This window comes from Arvicola amphibius, chromosome 4, assembly GCF_903992535.2.
Source record: "Arvicola amphibius chromosome 4, mArvAmp1.2, whole genome shotgun sequence".
NCBI classification, from domain to species: domain Eukaryota; kingdom Metazoa; phylum Chordata; class Mammalia; order Rodentia; family Cricetidae; genus Arvicola; species Arvicola amphibius.
The window spans coordinates 70,439,064-70,456,866 of record NC_052050.1 but is presented as its reverse complement, the minus strand read 5'-3'; the positions used below and the strand labels follow the sequence as shown (position 1 = coordinate 70,456,866).

At 45.3% G+C, this 17,803-nt stretch overlaps 2 protein-coding genes across 2 annotated transcripts in view; both read right to left on the bottom strand.

Annotated features, from left to right (window-relative positions):
• Rufy1 (RUN and FYVE domain containing 1) overlaps positions 1-10,800 on the bottom strand; it is a 48,502-nt gene extending 37,702 nt beyond the window's left edge. Inside the window, exon 1 of the mRNA XM_038327328.2 lies at positions 10,459-10,800. Within this exon, the coding sequence (XP_038183256.1) occupies positions 10,459-10,771 (313 nt within the window). The 5' untranslated portion in view covers positions 10,772-10,800. The remainder of the gene's footprint in view (positions 1-10,458) is intronic.
• Positions 7,020-7,631, bottom strand: LOC119812577 (60S ribosomal protein L17). The gene has a single exon (XM_038327329.1). It carries the CDS (start codon positions 7,600-7,602, stop codon positions 7,048-7,050), a length of 555 nt encoding a protein of 184 aa, XP_038183257.1. The 5' UTR covers positions 7,603-7,631; the 3' UTR covers positions 7,020-7,047.
• Positions 10,801-17,803: the final 7,003 nt, after the last annotated feature.

The following is a 17,803-nucleotide window of genomic DNA, read 5'->3' as shown; positions in this document are numbered from 1 at the left end:
TTGGTGCTGGAGATCTTAGTTTGTTTGCAGCTGTCTGGTTACTATTGAGGTCAAGCAACTTTTTGGTCTATTGCTCCCACCCCCCCCTTCTGCAAACCACTTGTTCAATCTTCTAATTTTTGTGTGGAAGGTTTTGCTCTTCTCGATGACATGTACATTCTGGACGTGAACACTGATGAAGGCATAGAATTAAGAGAATACATAGGCGCCATTTAAATGAAAATGAGAACATGAGCACTCCTAGGTATGGTTGAGAAGAAGGTTTTTGTGTAGATATGAGGGAGAGTGCTGTCAGAAGAGTCCAGACTGAACATGGTCAGTAGAATAGAGAACCATGAGAAGCGGGGGTGAGGGGTGGGGAGGGTGGGTGGGGGAAGGTGGGGGAGGTGGCGGCATAGGGAAGAAGAGGGGAGCCAAGAGGCAAGCCAAGATAGAACGTAGCCAAAATGGTTGAGTTAAATAGAAAAGAGAAGCTGGGGGAGGGGAAGTGAAGCTTGAGGAGGGAGGAGAGGTTTAGGGTAGGGGGCAGGGTCTGCCAGCCAGGATGACTCTGTAACAGACACTTGATAGTGAGGGAGCCCAGGGCTAACATAGACCTTGATGTAATAGGCACCACAGGCATAGATAGGTAAATGGACGAGCCATATGTCACTTGTGCCAGGGCTAAGGAGATGACTCTTTTCGCAAGCAGGAACTATCTTTACTATCTTAAGTCCCTGGGGGAATGCTGACTTTTGCCTAAATGCCAGGCTTTGGGGAAAGGAATTTCTTGGGACCTAATATATATATAATAGTTAAATCTATAAGACAGGCTTATAACTTCAAATTTATAATAAAGAATAAGATTGCAAGATTGCAATGGGGAAAAAATTTCTAAACTCTCTCAGCAAAACACAAGAAGTCCGGGGAGGGTGCTGGGCCCCACGGTCTCAACATTTCATCTTGGTTTTGGAGAGGAAGAAGTGGGTTAAGTAAAGCATTTGGATAGGAGCTGTATAGCTATTTTTAACTGTTGAGAAAATCCTATTAATTAAATGTTTACATTATGAAAAATGGATTGGAAAAAATAAAAACAAGAAAAAAACGAGGAAAAGGGGGGACTTCTTCAAGAAAAAACATGAATATATCATATATCACAATCATAGAAAGTCTACAAAAATTTATTTGTCTATTTATTTGTTTGCTTATTTATTGTTTTTTTGAGACAGGGTGTCTCTGTGTAGCCCAGGATGTCCTGGAACTTGTTCTGTAGATCAGGCTGGCCTCAAACTAAAAGAGCCACCTGCCTTGCCTCCCAAGTACTGGAACTAAAGGTGTGTGCCACCATACTAGGGCCTGAAATTTTTCAGTGAGTACATTTCAAGACCTCAGGTCTCATGTACATTCTCCCCTTGCTTTATAAAGTCAAGTGGTCTCTGAGTCCAATAGCTCAGCTCAATGCAGTGACGTCATGGGCAAAACACCTTTGATTAAAAAAATATATATTGGTGGCACTCACCTTTAATCCCAGCACTGTTTATATATATGTATACATATACAACACACACATATATATACGTATATGTGTGTGCATACACACATGTATACGTACACACATATATGCATATGTATATATATTGCACTGACAAAAGTGTAATGAAATAAGCAACATATAGATAATTTGGGGTTTTCTGGGTTAAACAAGGTGTGTAGATGGAAGACTAATAAGTATAATTACCAGCTGGTAAGTCTTGGTGAAGTATTTTTTGGTATTTCTCAGAAGTTGAGACATTCTTTTTTTTTAAGTCACTTTTAAAGGTTTGTTTTTATGCTGTGTATGTGTACCAGTGTGCCTGGTGCCCACGGAGGCGAAAAGAGGTTATCTCATGTAGCCATGGACTGGAGTTGCAGATAGTTGTAAGCCTCCATGTAGGTGCTGGGAATCAAATGAGTCCTCTGAAAGAGCAGCCAGTTTTCTTAACCCGCCGAGCCATCTCTCCAGCCCACAATTTCTTTTCAAGTCAGTGTCTGGCCCAGCATGTTAAGATGGCTCCGTATGTTAAAGTATCTTCCGCCAAGCTTGAGAACCTGAGATCTATTCTATTCCTAGGACCCACATGGTGGAAGGAGAGACCCATCTCCTGCAAGTTATCCTCTGACATACCAGCAGCATGGCCTCCACACATGTATGTACAGGAATGCACACAAAATAGGAAATAGATAGAAGTCAAAATGACCTTGAACTTCTGATCTTTTTTGCCTTCACCTTGTAAAGGCTGAGATTACAGGTGTGCTACCATGCCCATTTATCTTGTGTCGGGTATTGAACCCAAGGTTGGTACAAATGGGGCAAGTACTCTACCACTGAGCTATACCCCTAGCTTCATAATCCATTAATATGGGGTAATGTTGCTGGGTGGTTTGGCACATGCTTTTAATCCTAGCACTTGGGAGGCAGAGGCTGGTGGATCTCTGTGAGTTCGAGGCCAGCCTGGTCTTCAGAGTGAGTTCCAGGACAGGCTCTAAAGCTAAGCTACAGAGAAATTCTGTCTCGAAAAACAAAACAAAACAAAACAAAACAAAAAAAGGGAAAATGTTATCCTGTACTGAACCAAAAGCAAGAACAATCCTGGGCTTTCTTGATTTTCAGAAAGTTTCTCTTCTTGTTTGTACTGCTCACTTAATCACTGATGTGAAGGGGGAAAGCTAGCCTGTTTCACCTAAAAAGGGCGGTACCAGTTGTGCAGAGGTGTTCTGACACAGGGAAGACAAACCGCCACAGAATATGGGTGTGGCAGCGTGTTTCTGAATCCCAGCGTGTGGGAGGTGGAGGTGGGGGTGGGGGTCAGAGCCCAAAACCAGTCTTGTCTACATAGTAAGTTTGAGGCCAGATTGGACTACATGAGACTCTGTCTCAAAAAGCAAAGAAAACCAAACACAGTTGTTCACACCATGACACGAGGAGACAGACACACGAGATAACTTCTTCCAGAGTGTTTGCCACTATGCAACCTCGTCTAGCTTTCAGCTCCTGGCTCAGCTCGCCTCTTGCTCCGGCCCTGTGAAGAGCTAAGACTCCACCTGGACCAATCTAAGTTAAGTGTGAATTAAAGACCTTCCCTATAGGCGCTGTTATTCCTTCAGACAACTCGCTCTAAGATGCAAGCGGTGCCTTTCTGTAAATCCAGTGTGTGTGAAAACAGGGTGTTGGGAAAGGAGAGCTGTGTGCAAGGATTCAACAGTACATATGAGTACTCATGCACACAAGCATGTGTAAGAAAACTCCCAACTAAAACAAGACAACTATGCACTTGAGCCCATGTGGGATATTGTAAAACAAATATTCAAAGCACCCACAGCAATTTCTTTTTTCTTTTTCTTTTTCTTTTCTTTTTATTTTTTTGAGACAGGGTTTCTCTGTAGCTTTGGAGCCTGTCCTGGAACTAGCTGTAGTAGACCAGGCTGGCCTCGAACTCAGAGATCAGCCCACCTCTGCCTTCTGAGTGCTGGGATTAAAGACATGAGCCACCACCCAACTCATTCTTCTCTTTATGTTGTTCTGCTACCAGGCTGGAGAGATGGCTTAGAGGTTGAGAGCATTGGTCGCTCTTCCAGAGATCCTGAGTTCAAGTTCCAGCAACCACATGGTGGCTCACAACCATCTATAATGAGATCTGGTGCCCTCTTCTGGTGTGCAGGCAGAACACTGTATACATAATAAATAAAATCTTAAAAAAATGTTCGGCTACCATTCAACTTCTACCACTGAGCACCCGTGGTAATAGTGACAGAGGGTATCAGAGAGACTGGCCTGAAGTGCTGGCCACTGTCTGTCCCTGTTTCTCCTAGCCTTTGGTAGAGTATGTGGCTTATGAGCTAGCTGATGGTTTAAACATGGAGATACATACACCCAAACCAGCAGTTCTTCAACTGTGACCCTTAAGAAGCCATGCTCATATTTGCCACATTCTGTGACTGTTATTACTTAATACATTCATTGACTTGGCTAATTTCAAAACCCGACATTATGACACTTTACAGATGTCACCTGAAGAGAGAGGTAGCTTTGTGCTGTGACTGGAAGCGGATCATGGGCTTGAGAGAAATACTGTCTGGCTTCAGGGTTCCCTTTTAAAGGGTGGGATAACAGGACCAGCAAGATGGCTTTGTGGGTTAAGGTGTGAGCCACCAGGCCTTACCGCCTGAGCTCAGTACCCAACCCACAAAATGAAAGAAGCAAACAATCCTGAAAGCTGTCCTCTGACTTCCACATGCAGGTCTCTCTCTCTCTCTCTCTCTCTCTCTCTCTCTCTCTCTCTCTCTCTCTCTCTCTCTCTCTTCTCTCTCACACACACACCTGCACTCTCTCACTAAATAAATAAAATGTAATAAAAATGGACGAGGATAATAGTAACTGTCACCTGGGTCCCCCACACAATTCATAAAATCTGGGCCAGGACCAAAGTGCCAGTGCCAATCTTCCCTTCCTATAGAGAAGCTTCACTGGTGGTGACAGTCTCCTCCTCTGTGGCTTGACTAGTGTGCTGTGGGTCCACCCTGACCTGAAATTCAGAGGGCTCAGAGGGGCTTTGTTCCTGCTCTTCCTGGCCACTCATGGTTACAGTGGAGTTGAGGAGTGTTAGTTTCAGTTTTTGAGAAGGCAGACAGGGATCCACACTAGCTTGGCTCCAAGTGTCCCTGCCATGCTCCCTGGCCCCAGTTCCCACCGCGGCAGCAGCCTGCCTCAGCTGCTGAGGTAGTCATCAAGGTGTCTTTCCCCCGTCAGCTAAGTGATAAGCACACCCCTTAAAAGTGTCCGTCAGGCACACTTCTCTCTCTTAGACCTCTCTTGCATCTCTTGTCTCTTGCCTTTCCTCTTCCATGTTGTTTGTCTGCCTCTCTCATCCCCACTCTGAGACGGCCTTTCGCTCTCTTGCTCGTTCACTCTCTTCCTCCCCCAATAAACCTCTTGCACTAACTCTGTCGCACCTGGAGTTTTACTTAGTGGCAATACCTTGGCAGGGGCCACCAAAAGGCGCCCACCTCACCTTTCTTTTTTATCCTTTCACCCAGGCCACTTCATTATAAAACACACTTCATTCAGAGCTGTAGAGCTGGCCCAGTTAATTGAGAGTGTGTGCTGGTCTTAAAGATGATCCCAGGGGCTGGAGAGATGGCTCAGCGGTTAAGAGCACTGACTGTTCTTCCAGAGGTCCTGAGTTCAATTCCCAGCAACCACATGGTGGCTCACAACCAGATCTGGTGACCTCTTCTGGTCTACAAGCAGGATACTAAATAAATAAATAAATCTTAAAAAAAAAATACTAAGATGATCCCAGCATAAGGAGCCTCACTCCAGCTCCAGGGGATCTGGTGCCCTCGTCTGGCCTCTACAAGTATCTACACTTATGGTGTGAACATAAATTTACTCAGGTGCGTGCGCGTGCACACACATACACTTAAGTAACCCCTCCCACACAAATTCAATGAAAAAAGTATTACTGTATAATTCACTTTTGGGGGGATGGGAATGACAGGAGTCTCACTATGCAGGACAAGCTATCCTCAAACTTATGGTAATTCTCCTGCCTCAGTCTCGCTAGTGCTAGGATTACAGGAGTGAGACATGACAGCTCACTGAAAAAAAATTATCATCAACTCCTAGCAGGTTCTGTAAACCTTGCCCTTTGGTCATAGTGGCTGATTGGATCACACCCTATTACCGTCCAGCCCTATTACCATCCCGGCTACTGTGGAGCTGGAGTTCAGGAGGCGATGGTATGAATACAGCTCTAACACTATTGTGGCATTCAGTAAGCACACTGTTAAGTGTTGTCTACGCTTTACGTCATTGCAGTAAAGGAAAACAGGGCCTTTCCAGGTATGCACTTGTTACGAGTCTGGGGCCCAGGCATACTTTATCTGTCAATGAACAGTGTGACCTGTATAACAAGGCTTCAGTCAATGACTGATCAAGGACAAGGTTACAAGGGAACAGAAGAATTCCCAGAGCCTGTGACCCTGCAGATGTGTTGCAGGATATCTGATCACACTTTGGACCCTGAGATTGTATTAAATAAAATCAGCAATAGATTGAGAGCAGGAGCAAGCAACCAGTTGATTGGAAGTAACCACAGAGTGAGAGAAAGTTGGGAGGTTGGAGAAAGAGAGGCACAAAAGAAGACGGGAGGGACATCTGGTTGGAGGAGGTTTGTTTTTAGACAGAGCAGGAGAGGGTCTCTCTCCATCTTTTGGTTTTATTCTAGACAAGGTTTCTGACCAGGCTGGTCTCGAACTCACAGAGATCCACCTGCCTCTGCCTCCCGAGTGCTGGGATTAAAGGCGTGCGCCACCACCGCCTGACTGCGAGGGTCTCTTTTTGGGATGACTGCAGAGGAGAAAGATCACCTGGCTGTTCTCTCTGCCTCTCTGAGCTAGCAGGCTTTTACCCCAGCATCTAACTCCTTTTTTTTTTTTTAAATAAAAGTATAGAGACTAGATAAAATGTTTATCTCCCTACGGGGAGATGGTTGAGGCAGCTCTGGAGACAGTCAGCAGGATCAGGTGAGGCTGCTGTGCAGCAGAAATAAAAAAACAATACTTGTAAAACTGCATTCCTCACGCACTGTGGGACAGCCCTGTAAACAAACCTGCTGTACTGCCAGGGGTACAGAGTACAGCTCACACATTCAAGGATCCTCACAGAAATCTGGTACAGAGAAGTCATGATTACTGGCTTATGCACTCATTATATTATGCCTTTTATCATTACTGTAGTATGCACGCCTTCCACATTTAACTACAGTTAACTGTGACATGTGATGGACCAGCCTGATTCCATTTTAAGATTGAAAACCTTCTTGTTACAAGGTCAAGATAAGTTCATTCTTGTTTTCTGTAAAAATGCGATTGACTATGTCTTGAGCCATTTTCTGGAATTTGACACGTTCCACACCCTATACCCTGACCTCCACTCTGTTTTTTTTTCTTTGTTTTGTTTTTCTTTTTTTTTTTTTTTTTTTTTTTTTTTTTTTTTTTTCTTTTATCTGCATTTATTTCATGTTGAATTTATTCCCGTGCCATAAGTTTTTGTTTCTTCAGTTTCTTCTGGGATATCTTTTTCTTCTGTGCAACCTCTTCTTCTGGCTTTGGAACAATCTGTTCCTTTTCAGTGAGGATCATCTCGATGTGGCAGGGGGAGCTCATGTATGGGTTAATCCGGCCGTGAGCTCTGTAAGTTCGTCGGCGCATCTTAGGTGCCTTGTTCACCTGGATGTGCTCAATGACCAGAGAGTCTACATCTAAACCCTTCAGTTCAGCATTGCTCTCTGCATTTTTAAGCATGTGCAGCAAAAATTCCGCACTCTTTTTTGGCCACCGACCCTGTGTCCAGCCCCACTGTTTGGCCTGGGCGCACCTACCGACTCCACCATTGTACCGTCGGAATGGCACACACTGCTTCTTCAAAGTGACATCTTTCAGATACTTGGTGGCTTTTCGGATATGCATACCCTTGATGGCCTGGGCCGTTTCACGGGTGTTCTTAAAGTGAACCCGAAGATTTGATCCTCTCGATTTGCATGATTTTGTAGGGTTTTCTGGATCAAGAGAGTAGCGAACCATTTTCACGGGTCACCTCTGGCCGCTTACAGGAAGAGGAAGTCTTTGTTTTGTTTTTCGAGACAGGGTTTCTCTGTGGCTTTGAAGCCTGTCCTGGAATTAGCTCTGTAGACCAGGCTGGTCTCGAACTCACAGAGATCCGCATGCCTCTCCCTCCTGAGTGCTGGGATTAAAGGCGCTGACCTCCACTCTGATAAGATTATTCTGCCAAATAATCTAAAAGTCTTCTGCCAAGTTCCTACATATCCAAAAACTTTTGGAGAACCTCCAGCCTTGCAATTTTGGGGCTAATAAAAACCCCACCTTCTCCTGTGTTTGATGCTATTTTCTCAAACCCCATTTTAGGGACATAGCCCTGTCTGACAGAAAATAAAGCTTGCACAATTTGAATAAAGAATTTGGGTAATGGTCTTTACTCTCGTTCAGTGGGATTCCCAAATGTTACCCATAGGGTGTGAGGGGGCATATTCTAGAAGAGGACATTATGAACACAAGTGACAGCTGCTTGTGCATTGTTTCCTGAAGTTTTCCGGTGGTACCGGACAAGGAGGTAGAAGAGTGATAGTTATAATCCTAACCTTCGAGGCCTAAGCTAATGTATCTTAGTTAAAACACACACATACACACACACACACACACACACACACACACACACATACATTGAGGGGGTTTGTGTGTATGCCATGGCACACACACAGTGAGCGGAGATCAACTTGTAAGAGTCCATTCTCTCTTTCTACCATGTGGATCCTGGGGATTCAACTCAGGCCATTGAACTTGGAGGTAAGCACTTTACCCACTGAGCCATCCTGCCGACCTATGTTTATATTTTAAATTGCAACCACGATTGTGCACATTTAAGGGGTACACTGACATTTTAGTTTATGTGTGTTTGTAATGATCATCAGGGAGACTGGCATAGCTATCACCTCAGCCTTCCTTCGTCTGTGTGGGGAACATTTAAAACCTCTCCATTAGCTGTTAGAAAATATTTAACAGTTGTTGTAGACATTAGCTATTCCAACTATGTTGAAGAACTCCAGAAACCATTCCTCCTATCCAGTTCTACTCTGAATTCATTAACCAGCCCCTATCTATCCTCACCAAGCTTCCTGAGACTTTGCGGACTGTTGTTTGTTCTCTATTTATCTTTGCTCTTAGCCAAAGGCTTAAGTAAAAACTAAAACCAAAACAAATTTAAATAGACAAATGATAAAATATTGATATAAAAAAATAAAATATTTTATTAGGTATATAATGTGTGTTCTAAGCTGTTGTTATAAGAATCAAACAACAAAACAAAAACAAAAAACCAGGGCTGGAGAGGTGGCTCAGAGGGGAAAGGCTCTTGTCAAGGCTGGTGATCTGAGGTCTACCCATACAGTAGGAGAGAACTGATTCCCAAAAGGCATCCTCTGACGGCCACAGGTAAGCCAGGGTGTGCATGGTAAGAAAAAAGTAAAAAATAGGGTTGGAGAGATGAAAAAGTGGTTGCCTTGCAAACATGAAGACCTGACTTTGGTGCCCGAGTGTTAAACACTGGGCATGGCACATCGGCCAGCGTTCCCTGACTTCAGAGGCCCAGCCTTAAACAACGGGCACGGTGGCATCTGCTAGTATTCCCAGTGCTGGCAGAGCCTGGAGGGTCTCGCTGGACAGTGTGGCCAATTGGTGAGCTCCAGGTTTAGTGAGAGACCTTGTCTCAAAAATAAGGTGGCTTATAGTTGAGGAAGATACCCAACATCGACCTCTGGTCTTCAAGTGCACAAACAGTACGAACATGTCTGAACCCATATATTCACACAAAAAAGTGAAGGTTATAAAGCAGAAAAGTTACAGTAGTAAATCAAGGTTAATATATTACCAAGGAAAGAAGTGGTTTTTTTAAAAATAAATTCCAGGTAACAAAGTCTACTGTATGCATGAAGACTCAGGCATTTAAAGTTAACACTCATTCTATCACAGCAACTTGAAGACTGCATGGTGAAGCATCATTATTTATTTTGATATAGGGGCTCACTATGTAGAGCAGGCAGGTCTCTAATTCACAGAGATCCACCTGCCTTTGCCTCCCCAGTGCCAGGATTAAAGTAGAGCAACACAACGCCCGAAATCATGGCTATCTTTTATACTGTATTTTTAGGTAGGTCTAGAAACACACACACACTGCATTAAAATTAGCACAGTACTGAGTACAGTAACACGCTGTGCGGGCAGGGCAGTATGCACCTGCATCACCATGCCCAGAAGTCAAAAATAAAATAAGATCATTTGTTTTTACTGGTATGCTGAAATTCTAATCTAGCTCTTAAGAGCTGAACTGGGCTTTACAAGGTAGTTGATTAAAAAGAAAAAAATCCTCATTTCATAGGTTGGGAAATGCGAGTAGGAGGGGTGATGGCTTGTTCACGTCCCACAGGGCGGTTAGTGGCAGAGTATAAAGGGAACCAAAACCTCCTGACTCTGACTCGCCGCTCTCACCAACTTTGGAATATGCTGTCAACCTCAGTCGCAGGTGCACCACCGGCTAGCGGCTGGTCTGTTAACAGGGGACCAACAGCAGACTTCGTTTCTCAAGTATGCAAAACATAAACACAGGTGACTTTCCGTCTGAGCCTCTCATTGAATCCTCTTATTTAAAGTCCATTCGTGGTCACGATGCCGCTGCTCTGGGGTTCACAAAGACAAACACAAGGCGGGAGGGCAGTCCCTGGCTGCAGGCACCCTGTCTCGGGCTTCTGCTGGGTCGGACCATAGACAGAACCCCGCCCCGCGCGGGACAGGTCGGCGGGGCAGCTCGTCCAACTCTCCGGCTCCCCTAGCCCTGTAGCAGCCCTAGCCCACAGGACCCCGGCCTACCTGCGCGCTCCCCACCGCCGCCGCCGCCAGCGCCGTCTCCGAGCCCCGCGGCCGCGCGCAGCGCGCTCCCGCAGCTGGCCGACAGGTTCCCGGTGGCTCTGCGCGCTAGCGTCAGGATGGGCGCCGACCAGCCGTCAGCCGCTCGGGGCCGTGCCGCGCTCCGCAGCTCGCCGTGGCTCGGCAGCTGGCTCCTGTCCACGATCTCGAACTCTTCCCCCGACTCTCGGTCTCCCTCGGGCCCCGGCTGCGGCCCCGGCTCCTGCTCCGGCTCCGACTCGTGCCCCGCCCGGCGGCACTCTCCGCGGGCGGCCATGTTGGCCGGTCACGTGGCCCGCCGCTGGCCTGGCTGGCGGCCTCGCGCTGCTCCCTGCGGCCGCTTCCCTCCCTCTCTGTTCCTGCTCGCCTGGGCTTGCTCTCCTGGAATATCGCTCCAGGAAAGTACGACTCCTCAGAAACGCCGGTGATCCCCAGCCGGGAGTACCTGGAAGTTCCTTTTGAACTTTCTGCTTCCTAGGACTTGGAATTCGCCTTAGTTTAGCGGGCTGGCAACCCCCTTGGTCCTTGTGACACTACTTCCTCTTCTGAATTTTCATTTCATGACTACTTTTTTTCCATTTGAGAGACACAATGTCACTGTTGGAGTTTTATTTGTTGTTGATGTTGTTTCCCAGACAAGCCCTCATTTTGCCCAGGCTGGCCTCAAAATAGGCCTTGGAGTTGGTCAGTGGTGGTGCCTGCCTTTAATTCCAGCACTTGGGAAGCAGAGGCAGGCAGATCTCTGAGTCTGAGGCTAACCCGGTCTACAGAGCAAGTTCCAGGATAGCCAGGGCTACACAGAGAAACTCTGTCAAGCAATGTGTGCTTGACTACGGGTTGTTTTTTTTTGGGGGGGGCGGGGGAGTCGGGGCAGTTCTGGTAATTGAACCTTAGACTTACACATGCTAATCAAGATCCCTACCGCTGAGCTGCATTCCACCCCCACCACACACACACACACACACACACACACACACACACACACACACACGCACGCACGCACGCACGCACGCACGCACGCACGCACGCACAAGCAACAGGGACATTGCCTTTGTGATCTTCCTGCTTCCATCTCTCAAGTCCATCTTGGCAGCACTCAACACCCTGCTAGACATTCACTCTACCAACTGAGTTACATTCCCAGTCAGAATCTCAATTTTTAATCCCAGTACTTTAATCCCAGTATTCAGGGCCTAGAGCTCAGTACTGTAGCACTAGCTGGCCTTGAATTTACGGTGATCCTCCCACCTCTGCCTCCTGAGTACTAGGAATACATATGTGCCTCACTTTGCCAACTCATGTCCAATATTTTTTTAAATGTTTATTTATTTATTATGTATACAATATTCTGTCTGTGTGTCTGCCTGCAGGCCAGAAGAGGGCATCAGATCTCATTTCAGATGGTTGTGAGCCACCATATGGTTGCTGGGAATCGAACTCAAGACCTTTGGAAGAGCAGGCAATGCTCTTAACCACTGAGCCATTTCTCCAGCCCCCAATGTCCAATATTTTTTACTTTATTATTTTTCTGCAGCATTCTTCAGAACAGGCCTGAAAAGGGCTGCTGAAGAAACTAGGGCAGGTGAGTCAGGAGGTGTGTGTGCGTGCGCGCGCACATGCACGGGCTCACTCTTTGCTTTTAGATCAATGAATATGAACGACGACTTGTCAGGCGAGATCCACAGTGGTAGACTGGAAATGAGATCTGGTTTCTGCTATTAATTAAGTGTTATAGGATTGAACCAACCTCATTAGTAAATAAGATTTCACAATAACACAGCACACAGTCTCCCTTGTGATTATTGTCTCTGCTTTCCAACTTTGGCCTGCATAAGTCACCATACATATATGTGGTTATTCAGCCTGTTTTCTCAACAGGAAAAGGAAGGGATTTAGCCAGATCGAGATGAAAATACCAATAGAATTTAACAATTTGCAAAAACAAGGATATGGACCACATTAAACTCCAGAACTACCAGTATTTAAAATTGCTGGAAAGTTTCAGGTCAGGTGTGGTGGCACACACCTTTAATCCCAGTTTTCGGGAAGCAGAGGCAGGTGAAACTTGGTGAATTCAAGGCCAGCCTAGTTTATATAGCCAGTTCCGGTCCACTACACAGTAAGATTCTGTCTCAAAAAGTAAAATAAAAATGAAAAGTTGTGGTAGAGATCAAATAATTTCACCTAAATATCTGGATTCTAGCCTTCTTGGATCATCGATAGACTGGACAACTTAGACTATGTTTCCTGATGGTAACACACTGGTGGCAGAGGCTAGATGGCTGCCGCGAGAGATTATCTGTTGTACTCCCTTTGGCAGCACAGATACTTCAGTTGGAACAACGTAGAGAAGTCCGTGCGCTCCAGGGCACAGAGACAAAGGTTCACGTTGCCTAGGTCATCATGTTCCTCTCAGCAAGCAGCAGGATGAGAAGCGTGTGGTTGAGCCCCTCACAGGGCCAGGCTCAGGGTCACTGACCACCGGAAGATCCGCTCACGTCTTAAAGAATGGAGCCTCCCCCAGAAATAATGCAGATGAATCTGAAGACCTGAGAAGACCTGAGAAATGATTCATCCTCTGTATCTTCACAAGACTCGGTGGTTTCTGTGGCGGACGTGTCTCAGACAATCCTGCCTAGTTGGAAATCTGGCTGAGGCTAACCCAGATTCTTTGATTCCATTCTTAATTCTCCTAGCACACTGCACACAGTAAATTTAGCTTTCTTTAGGTACCTATTACATGTTTTTCTGAGTGAATGCAAGTTAAAGAGACTACAGCAGAGTGCAAAGGGCTTTAGAGGTGGCTGATAGAAATGTCGATAGAATCTGTGTAGATGAGAAAGCGGAGACCAACCCTGGGATGAAGCTGCTGCTGTGGGCCCAAGGGAGGGTCCTGGCTGAAAGACAGGCGTCAGGGTGGAATCTAGGTAAGAGTGGAAACAGGTTGGACCAGGAAATCGTGTGAGTGTGTGTGTGTGTGTGTGTGTGTGTGTGTGTGTTCAGGCCCAGTAGGCAGTTTGATGAGCAGCAGGGATCAAGCTGTCCTGAAGCTCCAGGGTCAGACTAGTGTTTTCTGATGGTTGGTCCTCTGCTCACACTGAGTGCCGGGTTGGTGGGCCATGCTGTCTTAGTGTAAGGTGTCTGCCAATTTATGGGGTCCAGGGAATCACACCCTTTTCTTGGTTCGATATGACTAATAAGTTCTTGGGCCTGGTTTCCCAGGTATGAATTTTTTTTTCCAAGACAGGGTTTCTCTGTGTAGCTTTGGAGCCTGTCCTAGAACTCACTCTGTAGACCAGGCTGGCCTCAAACTCACAGAGATCCACCTGTCTCTGCCTCCTGAGTGCTGGGATTAAAGGCGTGCGCCACCACTGCCCGGTCCAGATATGATTTTAAAATATACACGTTCCTCCATCATCTCAATTCCCCCTGACAAACCTATAGTTAGGTTCTATTCCCAGAATAAGCCATTTAATAAGTCTGTGTTACCTGGCTGGTGCCTGGCAGATGGTGAGGCTTGTGGGTCCATCTTTGGCTATACTCATCCTTGAGAGGGCAGAACTCGGAACTCAGAGGCAACTCCATTTCATCCATCTGTCAGTCTGTCTGTCCATCCCCCCCCCCCATACTCTCTAGCGTAATCAACAGCCCCCTCCTATAACAAAGTTTCAGTTTCCTGAAGTCAACATTACTAACATAATTCCTGCACATTCTAGTTTAGTCATTAACTCTGCCTGACCAAACCAGACCTCAAAGCCTCTGCCAGCCCTGATCCTCAGTGCTGATACAATCCCCCACCTGTTCTCTCTCTCCTACCTTCTCTGATCTGATAAGAGGCCTTCTCAGGTTTATTCCAAAACAAACCTTCCCTGTCACCATTGAGCCTCCTCAGTTCTTTTCTCTTTACATTTCTCCTCCTCCTCCCTAAATAGAGCCCAAAGCTGTCTCTTTAGCAGTGTCTCCTAGGGTACGGACTAAAATATCACTGTCTTACACATCATGGAGTAAGAGTAGGGCCTAGCCTGACTTCAGGGTCCCTTGTTAGGACAAAAGAGCCTCATCTTGTAAGCTCTACCCCCTGCTTTTTTTCACCATCGTGACCCATCGAAGGTGTGGTAACCTTGGTTGTATATTCGGCACTGTGAATGGGAGGAAGCTGCTGGCTCCAGAGTTAGCAGTTGAGGGTTTTAGCTTCTCCAGACCTGCCTAGGTCATGCCTGGACCAAAGGCATGACCAGCTTTGCATGGCAGTTTCTTCTGTAGCCACCCTGGCCAGGAAAGGCTGTGCTGCTCTGTGGAATCAAAGCCTGTCTATTACTCCGTGAAGAATATGAATGTTTTAAAATTTATACAACTAGAAAGAGGCACCTGGGAGTGGAAGAGATCCTGTGGTTAACACCTGTGGTTAACAGAGATCTCTGCTCAACCGGAGGACCGGAGTTTGGTTCCCAACACCCAAGTCTGGCTGCTCACCACTGCCTGTAACTCCAGGGGAACCGATCCTCTCTTCTGGTCCCTGAGGGCACATGCACCTACTCATACACACATACACAGAAATAAAAACATAATAGAAGCTGGGCAGTGGTGGCACACACCTTTAACCCCAGCACTTGGGAGTCAGAGGCAGGTGGATCTAAGTGAGTTTGAAGCCAGCCTGGTTTACAGAGCAAGTTCCGGGAGAGCCAGGACTACTGTTACACAGAGAAACCCTGTCTTGAAAAACAAAAACCAACACCTCTAAAAAGAACCCCAACCCCTCCAAACCATAATAGGAAAAAGAAAGAGCATCCATGTAACAAATAGAAAATATTTGGCTTCCAGCTGGGTTCTAACATGGATTTGGGTTTCTAACCATCCAGGATTCGACAGTATCTTTCTACGTATTTTACCATCCATGCATTCACCCATGTATTTTGCATTCATCCTCCCATTCTCCCACCTATTTATCCTTAACTATCCTCCAATCTATCCACATTGATTTTTTACACATCTGGTCATCGTGTGACTCTATGAGACCTGTCCTCCATCAGTATTTCTGATGCCTTTTTAACTGATGAGACCTCTCTCTAGCCCCCCTTTTTTCTGTTCTGAGAGACTCCAAACTTACTCTTTGCATAGGTTCTGCACTCTATACCAGTTTTAGCATGGCTGGCTGGCTTTAAAAATATGTTTATTTTTATTTATGTGTATGTATACATGTGTCTGTATGTGTATGTTACATGTGTTCAGGCATCCTCAAGGACTAGAAATTTACATTACATTGTTAAATGAACTGCATAGGTGCAATACATTAAACAAGAATAGAAAAATATATACAGTATAACAAAAATAACCTTAAATTTGTATCAATATATAAAAATCCATACCAATGTAAAATATTTAAAACTAGTAGTTGCTTTTTTTAGTTTAAAAGTAGATTCAATAATCTACAGGTGTATCCTATCATTTCTATATCCCCCTCCCGTCTTTTCAGAAAGCGATCCCTGAATCTAACCTTCTTTGCTTAGGTTTTTCCCTGACCATGGCTAGTAACAACTTTCAATCAACCTCCCAAATGATGACAAACATCCACAGTCCACTAAATGACCAAGAGCAACCCACCCCACCTCTTGCGAATGTAGACATCATGTTCTCTAGACTGCTTCCTGTTGTCTGGGAGGTAACAGCATCTTTGGGGACCCTGAGAAAATTGGGATAATGGTCAATCCTGGGAAAGCTAGCTGTACTCTTTTTGTTGTTGTTGTTGGCTCAATGGTTAAGAGCATGGCCTGCTCTTCCAAATGTCATGAGTTCAATTCTCAGCAACCACATGGTGGCTCACAACCATCTATAATGAGATCCGATGTTTTCTTGAGGAAGAGACCTACCTGGTCAGTCACCCTCATCTTTTTAGATCATAAAACCCAACATGGACAAGTTCAACAGAACCATCATATACAGGCTGCCCATGCATGCCTCAGCATTGCCAGGGCATACATTTCATTTTTTATTCTCTATGTGATGGGAAAGTGTAGAATTTATTTAAAGTCCTGGCTGGAGTAGTCTCTGAAGCTGGACCATCTCAACTAACTGCTTTGAAATTTTTCTGGGTACATATTTTTGAGGAAACTGCAACAGGGGCATCTGAGAGGCTGGATCACCTGGGCTACTTGTTTTCATTGGTGTCTGGCCCTTTTTTTTTTTCTGAAAACACACAAAGTTTTTTTTTGTTTATTTTTACATACCAACCCCAGTTCCTCCTCCCTCCTCTCTCCCCACTCCATACACTTTCCCTCACCCCACTCCCCATCTGCTCCTCAGAGAGGGTAAGGCCTCCCTTGGGAAGTCAACTAAGTCTGTCCCATCACCTTGTTGAGGCCAAGGCCCTACCCCCCGAAAACACACAACATTTTAAAGGCAGCATATATAGCTGTAGTAACACAAGTCTGGAATGTGTGGTGTGCACGAGTTAGCTAAAGATGAGTTTTTTGTTCTCTGTTTGAGCAAAAAAGGCATCTGTTAACTTTATAAGTCTTTTTGGACTGTATAACCAAATCTCTATTCATCCACATGGAAGGATGGCATGTAATAATAAGTCATGAGGACTCTGTAGCCAACAAACTTTATTATGCCTCATCCAGTCTCAGAGCTGTTCCCATGCCAAGGGACAGCATATATGTCACCTGCCTTGCAATTTTTCTTTTCTTTCTTTATGTCTGTAGCCAAGATTTTCAGAAGGCCTCCCTTGATCAAATCTGGGATTCACTATTTTTTTAAATTTGTTTATTTATTATGTATACAATATTCCGTCTGTGTGTATGCCTGCAGGCCAGAAGAGGGCACCAGACCTCATTACAGATGGTTGTGAGCCACCATGTGGTTGCTGGGAATTGAACTCAGGACCTTTGGAAGAGCAGGCAATGCTCTTAACCTCTGAGCCATCTCTCCAGCCCCTGGTCTTCACTATTTTTGAAGAAATCTATAACTTTTTGTTTCCCGTGGAAACAAAAGCAAAAACTCTCCCCTACCTCATGCAGCATACTTTTTGACTTCTTTCTGAAGCTAAGGCGTTCTTAAAATACAAAGGTTGGTTTTAATCCAGCGGTTTCCATAGCCCAGCGTCTCTCAGCACCTATTGTTTTTTATTCACTAGAATTAAAAAAATTAAAGTCACCAAAATATTATACAGGACCCAGAAACCCTGTGTATTTCCCATCTGTATGTGGTTTTTTTCCTTTTGTATTACTTTACTCTCTCTTTAAAGCCTTTACTATTTTTAAACTATTTTTTTTCTATGACTGTCTATACCCATTTTCTTTTCTTCAGCACC